We start from the raw sequence: 13,576 nt of genomic DNA, 5'->3' as shown, positions 1-13,576 counted from the left end.
TTGTATCAGCTGATATGTCAGGCGTTCTGGTGGTGTTACTCATTGGCTAACCAATCAGGGATTACTCTTCTCGCATTGATGGACAACCACACAAAGAGTGATGTGCTCGTGTCGTTTATTTAACCAGCAGTCGAAGACAAGAAATGCCGAGTAGTCCTTGAAACAACCTGTTGGTTTCCATGTGGGTTAGCACGACATGCTTGACAGTGGATGGATTGTGACGGTGGAATTTTCACGAAAATATATTAGGCCTGCAGCCAAAAGTCCTGCTTTGACTTCAGTTCCTGTATTTCGGGATACCTGCACACTCCGGTGGTGACCGATATAAGCAGAAAATCAGTATACGAACTATGTATATGGACTTTTTTTACTTTGCAGTATACGAAGGCTTAGTTTGAAGGCAAGCGTACTTCTACAAAGGCCGAACTCGCTTAATGTCGAAAATTTCAAGTGTATTCACTACCGGTGATTTAACAACAAACCACCTGAATAAATGTACTTTTTGTTGTAGACAATAATAGACGCCATTGTTAGAGCATTTAGAAAATTATCAACACGTCGAATCATCTAACTGGCTAAACAATAGTAAACCAATATTTGAAATAAAGCATTTGAGGTCTCTTGACGTCAGAAAGCTATCTAGGAATGTAATCCAATCCCACCTCGATCAATCAAGCTATTCGCGTGCCACATGGACAAGGTGGATCGTTACACATTGCTACCCCAAAATTTACTGTCAAATCAACGCGAGAATGAGTGATGTGTCGATAGATAAACTTCGGCATCGCCGTTTTGTAGAATAACCGGCTATCGTAGCAAATATTTGTCTGTCTACGTGCACGACTCACCGAGCGATTACCATAAGCAATCACAGTACGTTTCTACTCTTGTGTCAGGAATTCTGCATTGAGTGGTTAGGTCACTAGATTCCGGTGAAGCTGAGATGTTGGTTAACCAATCAAGATCTTACCATTGTGAATCAACTCAGCCATTTTTTTCAATTATTGCGCTTTCGATAGGTTGGCATCAATTCATCCCATATTTTTTATGTGCCCTGCCCATCCAGGGGAATTGACTTCCTCAGCATATAAGGTTGGAATTCAAGGGCACTGCAGGAAGTGCCTGTCAACTTCCAGATTCAATCTTGGTTCAGCGGTTTAGCTTGTCCAGGCGTGTCACCCAAATAGCACTAGGTTTTCGGGTTTAAGACTACCTCCAATCCAGCCCGAGTGATTAAGCAGGATATGATGACGCATTGACTCAGCCATTTTTTTCAATTATTGCGCTTTCGGATAGGTTGGATCAATTCATCCCATATTTTTTATGTGCCCTGCCCATCCAGGGGAATTGACTTCCTCAGCATATAAGGTTGGAATTCAAGGGCACTGCAGGAAGTGCCTGTCAACTTCCAGATTCAATCTTGGTTCAGCGGTTTAGCTTGTCCAGGCGTGTCACCCAAATAGCACTAGGTTTTCGGGTTTAAGACTACCTCCAATCCAGCCCGAGTGATTAAGCAGGATATGATGACGCATTGACTTTTTTTATCTAAACTGTACACCTGAGTAACTTAACCAGCAGATGCGCACCCTCTAATTATAAAGTCGATATTTTCTCAAGAGGTCATAAAACAGCAGTTTCAGAAACCGAAATAGGCCAAATTAAAGGCTAGTTAAAGCGGTAAATGATTGTTGTTTTCCTGGTCTGAATGCCAATGCAGCACCTTCATTCTAAACCAAAATCATCTCAACAAGATCATAATAATATTCCGCCTCGCATCTGTTCATTATGAAAATGACCAATGAGCACTACAACGGTGTAACGCTCTGTTTTTTGGCTATATAATGTAAGTATCATCGCTTAATCCTAGCGAGTGCATGCTTCCTTGTTTTGCCTGGAATAGCCGCCCAGTAAACAATCCTAGCAGATCACCCATGCTTGGGTCATATTCAGCCACAGTGAGACAACGAAATTTGACCGATGTAATTGAAAGGCTGTGCCTCGTTTCTGGTCCTAGTAGCTTCCTTGATCTCAGACAGGCGTCCTTCGAGTAGCACGCAACCAAAGAAGACATCTGAACCTCACTTTAGTTATTTGTCTCACACGATGAGGACCAATCAATGGAGCATGCGTAACGGTTTCATGACTGGCTTTCGTGCTCTTGAAGTTCTTATCAAGAGGCCATTATTCCTACAGATGACGTCGGACTGGTATAATACAATGATGCTGTCACACAGCATTTTCATTTCAACACGGAAAACTAATAAACTGTCTCATTTCGAGTCAATCACGTTCTAATAAGGTTGGCTTGGCCTATTTGTACCACAGGCTTAAGGCCTCCAAATTCAGGCCTCTTCCAAGGAGATTTTACAGCAGGGATTCGCACCCCATTTTACAAGATTCCCCATCCTTTAAGAAGTAACTCCCACTCCGCTGGATAATTCGCCACTCCACCCATCGAGGGGCCATAGTACAATGAAAAAGAGAAGTTAATCTTACGATGTCTGGGGTAGTAGAACACTGAACGGCTATCGAAACCTAGTTATGCTACATGAACAAATTCACACATAACTTCAGAATGCTCTCGATGCTACCCGAAAAATGCCATCCTTGTCCTCAGATTGTGATGGACAACATTCAGCTAGAGTTCGTTCTTCCATTCTTCGGCTTTCGATTCCGCAGTCAAGTACCAGGCCACTGTTGCATACACATCACCTGATGGTTTCATCGGACGATGTGCTAAATGCTGCTGGAGGAAGCATACAGATAATCTTTCAAGTCAAGGTAGATTTCGGTCGGACTTTTATCAAAAAAGCCTATTGCAGAGTCTAAAAGGACGCTCACACCAAACTACAATGCGAGCTGTATTGTTGTACGGCTGTTAGATTTGGTCACTTCGGGTGGAGGGTCTGAAACCCCGATGCCTCAGAAGCATAACTAGAGCTGGTGGAAAACATCGAATTCGAGATGTGAGCAGAAAAACGGTTTTTGAAGAAGTAGATTTAGGTCTTTTACAAAGAGAGGTCACAGTGAGAATTCCGCTCCCGATTTTACAAGATTTCGAAAGCAGTAGACATTTTCAGAACCAAATATAAATCTTTTGCACAATGTTACGATCAGGAATTACCACTACTGAAACCAAGTGTGATACAGATAGAGATTTCGATAAGTGCGTTTTGGAGCGTGAGACCGAAAAAAGCCCAAAACTTCAGGTGACCTTGACTGACATTATCCAGATTATCAGTCGATTAGGAGTAAGGTTATTGAGGATGGCTTGCATTTTGTTGATCAGAGAAAACAAAGTCCGACACACCAGAGAAAATTTATTTTCTGAAAGATCATCTATGGAAGCCAGACTATTTTTGTGCAGTTTTTCCGAAACCTGGTGGATTAATTTTAGATATCATTTATTAACACCTTGAAAAGCTCACTCCCTAGCAAAGTCCAGACACCCCTGTCCGTGATAGCCTAAGGAGGATTATACTACAGAGTGCATATCCAGTCAGGCATACGCGGATTCCGGTAGTATATTTGGTACCCAGCTGTACTCGTTTACGCATAACCTAACCGCATTTTAAGAAAACATTTTGGTCGCAAGAAGATGCTTAACTAATTCAAGAGATTGGCTTAGGTCTTTATACAGGTGTCGTTGAGAGCGCTGACTGCTCTCACGTGTGTTGCACTCCGGCTTTTTCACTTAAATGTCTGTAGATTTTTTCGAAGCCAATGGCATTCGCTCCTTGTTTCCGGAACAGCAAGCGCAGATGCCTCCTGAAATGTCTCCAGGGCGTTCTGAGGTCGTTCGATAAGGCTTACAACAGGAATTTCAAAGTACCAATATGAACTACCATAGAGAAGTAAGGCGTACGCCGCAGACGGCTTCTCACAGCACGGCTCCCTGTTCAATAAAGAATAAGTCTATTGGAAAGCAGAACAATGTGTTGAATTCTGGTTATCTCGGATGCGCTTAATGGCTACCGATCTGTTTGCCTGGAATAGCATCTTTAGGACCCAGTTTTCCCAATTCGTAAAAATACCATCAGTGTGCGGTTGGTCGAATGATGCTGGCGGTACCGCCTTTTCGAAAAGTATATTCATTGCGGAGCTCCTCAAACAACACAACAACGAATCAGATTCTAGCGCCATATTTATCGGTTATATGTGAAAAACAAAATTGCAGTCAGTTCGTTGCGCGTCCATTCCCAAAAGGTCGACAACATTGTTGACAGACAGTTCATGAATACCTGGATTGTTGAAAACTGCAAGAATAGGTTCTTGAAACTGTATATGCTTCCAAAGCCTGGGCGTGGCCGACCCTAAAAACGCAAACTACTACTACTACTACTCTGATTGGGGCTTGTCGTGTGGACGAAGCTCAGTCGTTCACGTGACATTTTGTCTCGAACTTCTTGTTGTCGACCACAACACGAACTGGATGCAGACCACACAAACTAATGAGAGTTTAACTGATTGCTTGTCTCAGCCTACCCAGTAAGTGCATCAGAATAAACGATTACTGATGAAATGCCACCGCGTTCAACAAAACCTTCAACTCCACATTTACACGTTCGCAAACAGTTGATTGAGTTTTTTTGGGAACCAAATCTTCACTTCGAGACATTTCCAAAGTCGTGGGACTTTTAGCATCACTAGGGTAGTAATCACTACAGAGTGAACTAGCTAATCCCTTGTGCTACAAGATATTGGCATCTAGCACGTGGAAGAGAAAAAAACCATCGAGTCTTGTGTCTGCATGACACTTTTTCTTCTATAATTGCAAAGTTTTCTTCAGTGGAGTTGACCAGTGCAGTGCTAGGTGTGTGAGTTATGACAGTTCCGTATGAAGTGGAACGATCATCAACTCGACCAACTAATAACATCGGTAGTTTTTCTGTTGCCAGGACAACTACTAGTGAACAAGAGGCACAATCCTCAGAGAACACAGATGATATTCCCTGAAACACCTGCCTAAGAGCCAATCCAGAGGATAGAGTGAGCAACAAGACTGGTCTCTTGAAGTCCATAGCCTTGGCGCTATTGAGTTATTCACATCATTCATTCGGTTTGCCTTGTTTCCTTTCCTATGTATTCTATCCTGGTGTTGTCCTGAAAAATACAGTGAGGTGTACACTCAGTATCTCCGCTCATTCCTCTGACTCATAAGGCATTTGAAGTGTCCCCGTCTTGCTTAGTTTCTATCAAAATGTGTCAGATCTGTATTGGAGAGTATTGGCGATGAAATGGTTCATCTTCTATTCATGACGTTTTTCTTCTAATCTTCTTTGAGTGGTGTCCATCTTTCTCGAAGATGTCTCGTTTATAAGAAAATGCCGTTCATGAGAAACGGACTGTCAATTAGCTTATATGTGCCGTTATGCGAACGAACAGAAAAAACAGGACTCATAACCGCCCATCTGACAAAAGTTGAATAAACGTGGACTTACAGAATTCGAGATTCTTCTTGCTCTTCCAGTCTTCGAACGCGAGACAATACCTGGTTGATGTGATCCTTTTCTTCATCTGTTAGACACATTTCGTTGGCCTGCTTCTCGGCCTCCGCTGTGATAGCCTGGTTCCGTCGGTTATCAGAGCAAGTCCTACTTTGATCGTCTCCCGTTATCGTAACATCTTGTGAATAGGGAATGGAGCAACCATTGTCATCCAGAGGCTTTCGGTAATTGGTAAGCGGTATACTCGCCGTCTCATAGGAAATGTGGTCACTCGGGTTACCTGGTTCGCCCGACTGACTCAGCTCGTTTCCCATTTTAAAATCCGTTGATACAGGACACACTACTTAGAAACGTTCTATTCTGTCACGTAAAACTCATACCGAATTCTAGACACAAACAATAAAATCCGAAAAATCCGAACAATTTCTTAGTCACATCTTTCTAGTCCTGGGGTTCCTCCTTCCCCGTGTAAAAAACTCCTTCCGAATAAATCCAGAAATTTTCGCGTGGCACGTGGATACGATTGAGTGAAACTGGTATGCATAGCAGATTTCGTCGGGAGTGGATTGTTAGCATGTCCAATCACCGTTTCTTTGACCTTGGACTGAATGATCCTGAGTGGTTGATTTTCGTCTACACATGTCTCTGTCCCGCCCATCGATCCGCATGCCTCTTGCTACTCGTGGCTTATCGCACACCGGTGTGGGAAGAGCAGTGCTCCGTCAGAGCGAATTAGCTTTCTCCGGATGAGGCGATTGTCCCCAAAAGGCAGAGAGCGTGCTCAGGAAATTATCACCCCATTTGTATATAACATACTTATCCTAGTTGTCGGTTCCCATTTATTCCTCTTGACCACAGTGAGTGTTATGATCAGCGATAAACTACTGATGGTGCCAGATACTGGACACAGAAGATAATCAGAAGCATAGGGAGTTCCGGCTTATGACACTATGAGAGAGAACGCAACGCTCGGTAAAGTGAAATGAAGTGGATCACCATGATTGTTTAGACGGGAATCAGCTCATGAGCGAAGCTGTCCGTTAGGTTTACTAATCCGTATGTGTTGAAACGGTGACAAGACAAGGGAGCACCTGCTTCCCAGAGAGAGCAAAATAGAAAATTACGCTCCAAGTCTGTGTAAGCACATGGGCAAGTGCATTTTTCACCACCTAGCTCAAGAAAACCAACAACGTTGAACAACAGTCAATGATCTCGCGCAACTTTGAACGCTCGGATTAGTTCCGTGAGAAGATGCGGTAACAACACAACTGGTTGCGAAAATTTGAAAATTTGCGAAATACACTCATTTGCAAATTTTTTGAGAGACTCACCTGGAACCCAGCTGAATCTCTCGTTTGTGATGCTTCTAGGCAACTGAATGTGCTGAACCAGGCCGCCCCATGTTTCAGCTGCTACGATATTCGAGATATCGCAGTGCATGAATATTCGTAATGCACTACTCATAAAATTACTGAAAATCATTCGAAAGCCCACCACCAGTTTCGCCCTTCTTGAGCCTCATCAGGTAGGTACAGTCCCCGAGTTTCCAGTCATGGGCTGTCGAAAAATTGTCATGAAAATTCCTTTACAGAGCTTTTTTTATGGAGTTTATCTTACTTGAAGCGACACTACTCACAATGGCACTGACGGGTCTGAGAATTTTGTACTTGCATACTGATGTTTCAGTACTTGAAACTCTCGAGTTCACATACACAATTTTCAGCCTTACCCAAATTCACATTGAATAGGACGGAAGCACAGGTTAAATCGTCTAGTAGCGGACCGACAAACCTTACAGAGAACTGAGCCAATTTCTGACCTACAAACTACTCAATAAGGATCATCCAGTTGATGATGGGGATTATTCCTGGGCTTGGTCATAAGTTAACAAGAACTGAATTATTTATGAAATGATTTACCCCATTAACAAGGCTTTCTATCCAGTTTTATTGGAGTGAAATTCCTATTGGGAATTACCTTGCATGTTATGTGCAAATCACTCGGGCGTTTTAAACTATCCTCATGAGGACAAATTTCGCGGTCCATAAGCTCGCTCAAAATTATCAGGAAACTGAGTCTTGAATTGAATAGGACTTTAAACACTCGTTTAGTTCTAGATCACTACTTTAGCAATCAGTGAGCAATATAGGTGAAAAGGTAACAAACTGACTCCTCACAAATGGGTTTGCCGTTTTTTTGACATGATTCCGACACACAAACCGCTATTTTAGTGAATATGGCTATGATCACCAACTTTTTAAAGTCCGTTAACTTTTAATCACACGATAACTTCCTAACATAATCGTATTATTAACGTTCAGAGTTTGAAACCTCACTTGTTCATCAAAGATCACCACTTGAGATTCGATATACCTGACAGGGGAAGTTGCTTAAAGCTATTTACTTCAGAATAGAATGTTTGTTTCCCCCTGCTACAGCGCTTTCACTATCATTCCTACCATCCGAGGTATACTTTGAGGTTCGAATACTACCCTGAACTAAACAAGACCATTCTATACTATCCTACGCTATATTATACTATACTATGCTACACCATACTGTACTATACCATGCTATACTATACTGTACTATGCTATGCTATGCTATACTATGCTATACTGTACTATACTATGCTATGCTATACCATAATATACTATACTAACTATACTACACTACACTATACTATACTATACTATACCATACTATACTATACTATACTATACTATACCATACTATACTATACTATACTATACTATACCATACTATACTATACTATACTATACTATACCATACTATACTATACTATACTATACTATACCATACTATACTATACTATACTATACTATACCATACTATACTATACTATACTATACTATACCATACTATACTATACTATACTATACTATACCATACTATACTATACTATACTATACTATACCATACTATACTATACTATACTATACTATACCATACTATACTATACTATACTATACTATACCATACTATACTATACTATACTATACTATACCATACTATACTATACTATACTATACTATACCATACTATACTATACTATACTATACTATACCATACTATACTATACTATACTATACTATACCATACTATACTATACTATACTATACTATACCATACTATACTATACTATACTATACTATACCATACTGTACCATACCACACTATACTTTACCGTAAAACATTATACTATACTATGCCGTACTATACTATACTATACCATACCATACCATACTATACTATACTTTACTGTACTATATTGTACTATACTAGACTATACTCCAATATACTATTCTGGTGCTCTGCCGTGATAATATTAAAAATAATAGGGATGCTTCAGTTGTAGCAATTTCGGCGCATGACTGCCGTCGCCCAGAGGTACAAAGGTAAGATACTGCCAAGCTGTCAAGCCCAGAGAGCTGAAGTCGAGTTTCGGAGTTGAGACCACGGATCTTCCAGTAAGTAAGCTGGCCCTTTAATCACTGAACTTCCTCCAGTTACCTCTACCATGGTAATTTTACTTGAGGCAAATTATTTTTGTCAAAATTCCCACGGGACTTCCAGCGTGAGACACATTGGTGTCCAACAGCATTGACAGGCCTCCAACTGTTAAAAACCAACTTGTTTTATGATACCCTACTCTGTCAAACGAATGGCCCTCCGTACATCGACTTCCTTCTGTACGATCATAATCACCTCTAGGAATTGGCGCTCATTCTAGTATGGAAATAAAGTGATTCAAAATAATGATCCACTTGAGAACACTCATTTTTGAACCACCACTGTATAGTGACTTCAATAAAACGGTCAATGGTGAGTCTAACGTTAAGATCAATCTAGTTTACAAATGGGTTAAAGCGCATAAAATTTGGCCTTAAACTACGACATAGGATTGGTAGAAATTCGTGGTCCGGGACTATGTGACGAACCTCAGGAAGGATGGAATCAGAAGTAAGTGTTGGTCTCCGTCCACTTTACTACCTTGGATATCATTCATGCGGGAGATGAGACCAAATTTTGGTTGAGTTCCTCATCAAAATAGAATGAACGAATTTCACGAATTTGCGGATGAACATTCATCTATTCCTAGTCAATTTACTAGCTAGTCTTTTTTTACTAAAAGTGAGGTTGACAAAACACCAGGTTAAAGAACGCGAACGCACGGATGTACATGGGGGTATAGCAACCAAACCATTGGTAGAAATCAGTGCAAGAAGAGACGAATTCCTATAAATGAAAAGCATTAGTTTTTAATAAAGAGAAGCTGGTAATCCATATAGGGGTGCAGTCGTTTTAGAGGGATATTAGTCTCATTGTGGGTAATTTAACAAACGAACCATCCAGAGTAGGGGGCGAGTTGGTTCAAGTGGTTAGAGGGCGAATTTACTGACCGGAAGGTCCGTGGTTTGAACCCGACCTCTGCTTCTCGATTTCCCCTGTCTAGGGTTGGGCAACCTGGGAGTATCCAAGCGCTCGTGCTTCCTTAGGGTGGCATGACAGTTATGCACCGAAAGGGTGTTACAGCTGAACGATTATTATTATTATTATTATAACAGAGTATTAGTTGTATTATCTCAGATCTGGATGACTGAAGAAGGAGGATATTGCCACCTATTTGCGGACCTATATGATTGTCGATACACAGTAAATATGTGATTGAAATAAGCTTTTCATTCCAGCCACAAGTTTTCAACCAATATCACTTTACTGTATAATGATTCGGTCTCTTGTAGGATTGCGTGCGTGTGTGAGCAAAGTGTGCAGTACAAATCTGTCGGTCCTCTGAAAACTGACCGACATTTTTCGTGGTTTCCGACGAATGGAACTCCAGTAAGTCACGCCTTTAAATGGCTTAAAAAGTTGAAAACGAACTACTCAACTACTGTGAAAGATGGAAAGCGCTGTATGTAGCAGTGAAATTGTGCAGCCACTGAGAGAAAAGTGGGGGTACGAGTGCGATTTCTTGAATGACAGTAGCCTGTCTTTCTCCGATTCGAGCAAAATACCTTCAGGTCAAAGCTGACACCACCATGTTTCAGAATATAGTATGAAGTACGCAGAATACTGTCACCTTCATGGGTCCAGCAACGGTCTGTACATATCATTTACGATCGGTGACCCTTTCCGGATATTGTCGCCCCTCAGGTATGATCATATTTGATAATACAAAGGAACCTGCTTTATTCTCAAGGATATCAGACAGGCCATGCGCTGTGACATATGTGCGTCAATTCTGTTCGCATTTGTGATGCTGTTGCGCAGACAGCAGGATGTGCTTCGTGCTTCTAATTTTGGATTTTTCAAGCCGATACTAACGAGATGCACCGCATCAAAACTTGCTAATTGTGTGACATTTTATAGCCTTGTAGCAATTTTTCGAAACAAGTTTAGTCCTCAAGGCACACTTTGTTACATCATGTACAAAGGACCCCAATCTGTTTGACTACTATGCTTTTGACTTTAATGGTTAGTTTTTGTTTTTGCTCCAAGATAAATTATCACCATAACTGTAAACTCAGGAGAATAACAACTAATGTAGATTGCAATCTTTTCCTCCTATTTTGGATTCCTGTCGAGAAATATAGGCCTGAATGTCACACGTCAGTTGTTTTCGAGCAATAGAGATCTACGTTAAACAAGTTAAGAGTGGTGAGCTTTTGAATGCGGAATAGGGAGCAGAACATTAGTGCTTGCAGTCAGAGAAAATGAAAGAATAGGGTAAGACTGTGAAAAAGGTCTATGGACGTCTGACAAATACACTCATTTGCATACCGATGTGGTTTTTGCGGAAGACTCACCTGAATCCAAGCTGAATCTCTTGTTCTTTTTGCAACTTAGTGTACTGCTGCAGGCCGCGTCATGTTCTATTTGGCACAATATTCGAGGAGTGTGTTACGTCTAGGTAGCATATTGCGATATCCCGAACATCGTACGGACTGAAACACGAACCGGTCTTGTGCAGCACATTCGGCTGAGGCGGCCCATCATAGACGACAGATACAGCAAGATTCACCTGAATCTTCTATCAAAATCAAATTTGTGTGAGAATGAGTGTATTTGTCGAAATATGTCTATTTTGGGTTCAAGCAGAATATCAAGTTGACGGGATCTCGGCGCCTGTGCCGACGTAATGACCCCAAAGAAGACTGATACCAGTGATGGGTGTCGATGAGATTTCAACAACCATAGGCGCAGTGTGTTAAAACAACAGATTGTTTTTCCGTCAGGACGCTGAAGGTCTCCCACGAGTCAGGTGGACCGATTTACTGAGAAACTATTCAGTATTGAATTACGCGATGCGGAGTATCTCACTGTTATCAAAAACACGTAGATCTACGAGGGTAGGTTTTCGATGGCATCTCTTCAGGTAATACAATTAACAGAGGTACAATAAAGCCTTCGCTTGTTCCAACACAAGCACTGCCATGTCAGATTTTTTGGAAGCTTCAACGGTAGGCAGTTGTCTTTTCAGATTGCAAGTTAATCCCACTGACGTTCGGCCGTGAGAGGCCGAACGTCAGTAGCTAAGCTACTAGCTAGGAGATCGCGGGTTCGAAACTTTCCCCGAGTTTCGTGAGATCCTACCGTTGGTGATTCCCAATAAAGATGAAACAGTGCTTCTCGGATTTTCAGTTTACACTGTGTTCACTTACAGGCCGAAATCGCAATTGAAAGTTCGCAAATCTCCGTTTACTACCATCAATATTCCGTTGAATTTTGGTCATCAGCTGGCCGCGCCATTTTTTAAAGAAAGGAAACGGATACACAGAAATCTGTACTGTTATGGATGTTTTGCACTCCTTATCATAGATTATTCTCAGAGTGCGAAATATACTCTTCTGTGTACCAGTTTGGCTTCGTATTTTTTATTTCGCTGCTTTCGTGTATTTTGGGTTCAGGCAGAACATAGGGTTGACGGAAGCTCTGGGACTGTGTCCATCTAATGAGCCCCCAGAGGGGCGAACCCGGTCGTAGAATGTAAAAGAGTTTTCAGCAAATTTTTGAGTAGGTTCCTCTATGAAAGTATGCTGCAACACCAGGGGTTGTTTTAAAGTAACCCTTTTCTAAAAAAATTCACAGAATAACAGACTTGTATAGATGTAATATACTACTCATGAGGTTGCTGAAAACTCTTTGACTTCTAAAGAGATTTTGCTGATCATTAGATGCACTGAATAAACCTCCCATGGGTTCCACTGCTTATTTTAACATATACTGTGGGACCATTCAATGATCTAGTTGGCGTTATCCTATTCTTCTAAAGAGGTTTTGCTGATCATTAGATGCACCGAATAAACCTCCCATGGGTTCAACTACCTATTTTAACATATACTGTGGGATCATTCAATGATCTAGTTGGCGTTATCCTATCTTTAACCTGGAGTTCGACTTCGCAGAACGACCGCAGTTCACCCGAATGAGGAATATGCATTGAACCTTTGATAAGATGGTATCTCATTTCCTGTTCCATGGTGGACAGACTAACACACTGTTCATCTTGAATGGATGCCAGGCGTGCCCTTAAATATAGGTCACCAATTTATCAGTCAGGGAACAAGAGAAAAGGCACTGTTAACTGCCATCGCACAAAACAATCCGTGAGATCACTAGTTTTAGAACATTTTTTCTACACATCTGTCGATCCCGACTTGGTCAGTAACTAAACAAGTTCGCTATGATAGCTTGTGAAAATGAATATCCACTGGGTATACGCTGAGGTAGCCTGGGCTGACGAGTCGAAGCTTATTATCCATCGTTCGGATAGCATTTCGGTCTCATTTTTGGAGATTTATGAACAGTTTGACAGACTAATTTAAGCACGTGGCGGTCTTTTTAAGAACCACCTGCTTGAAGAATGCCACAAAAACATTTCGGTCTCATTTTTGGAAATTTATGAATAGGTTGACAGACTAATTTACGCTGTGGCGGTCTTTTTCAGAACCACCTGCTTGAAGAATGCCACAAAAGATAGATGCAAATGTTGTATTCGAGTCTCACGTTATTATCACATTAAACTGAAAACGAAAGCTGTAACTGCATGAATTTTCAAGCACGAAATGAGGTTGATGGGTATTCCGGGACCGCGCGTGTGCGAT

At 41.3% G+C, this 13,576-nt stretch overlaps 1 protein-coding gene across 1 annotated transcript; it reads right to left on the bottom strand.

The window, feature by feature from the left end:
- Positions 1–3,690: 3,690 nt before the first annotated feature.
- T265_04270 (hypothetical protein) lies at positions 3,691–5,761 on the bottom strand (the record flags this gene model as incomplete). Its single annotated transcript, XM_009168969.1, has 2 exons — positions 3,691–3,895; positions 5,442–5,761. The coding sequence occupies 2 exons, from the start codon at positions 5,759–5,761 to the stop codon at positions 3,691–3,693; spliced, it is 525 nt and encodes a 174-aa protein (XP_009167233.1).
- Positions 5,762–13,576: the final 7,815 nt, after the last annotated feature.

This window comes from Opisthorchis viverrini, assembly GCF_000715545.1.
Source record: "Opisthorchis viverrini unplaced genomic scaffold opera_v5_69, whole genome shotgun sequence".
NCBI classification, from domain to species: domain Eukaryota; kingdom Metazoa; phylum Platyhelminthes; class Trematoda; order Opisthorchiida; family Opisthorchiidae; genus Opisthorchis; species Opisthorchis viverrini.
Note: the sequence above shows the minus strand (reverse complement) of the source record. Positions and strands in the feature narration are given on the sequence as shown.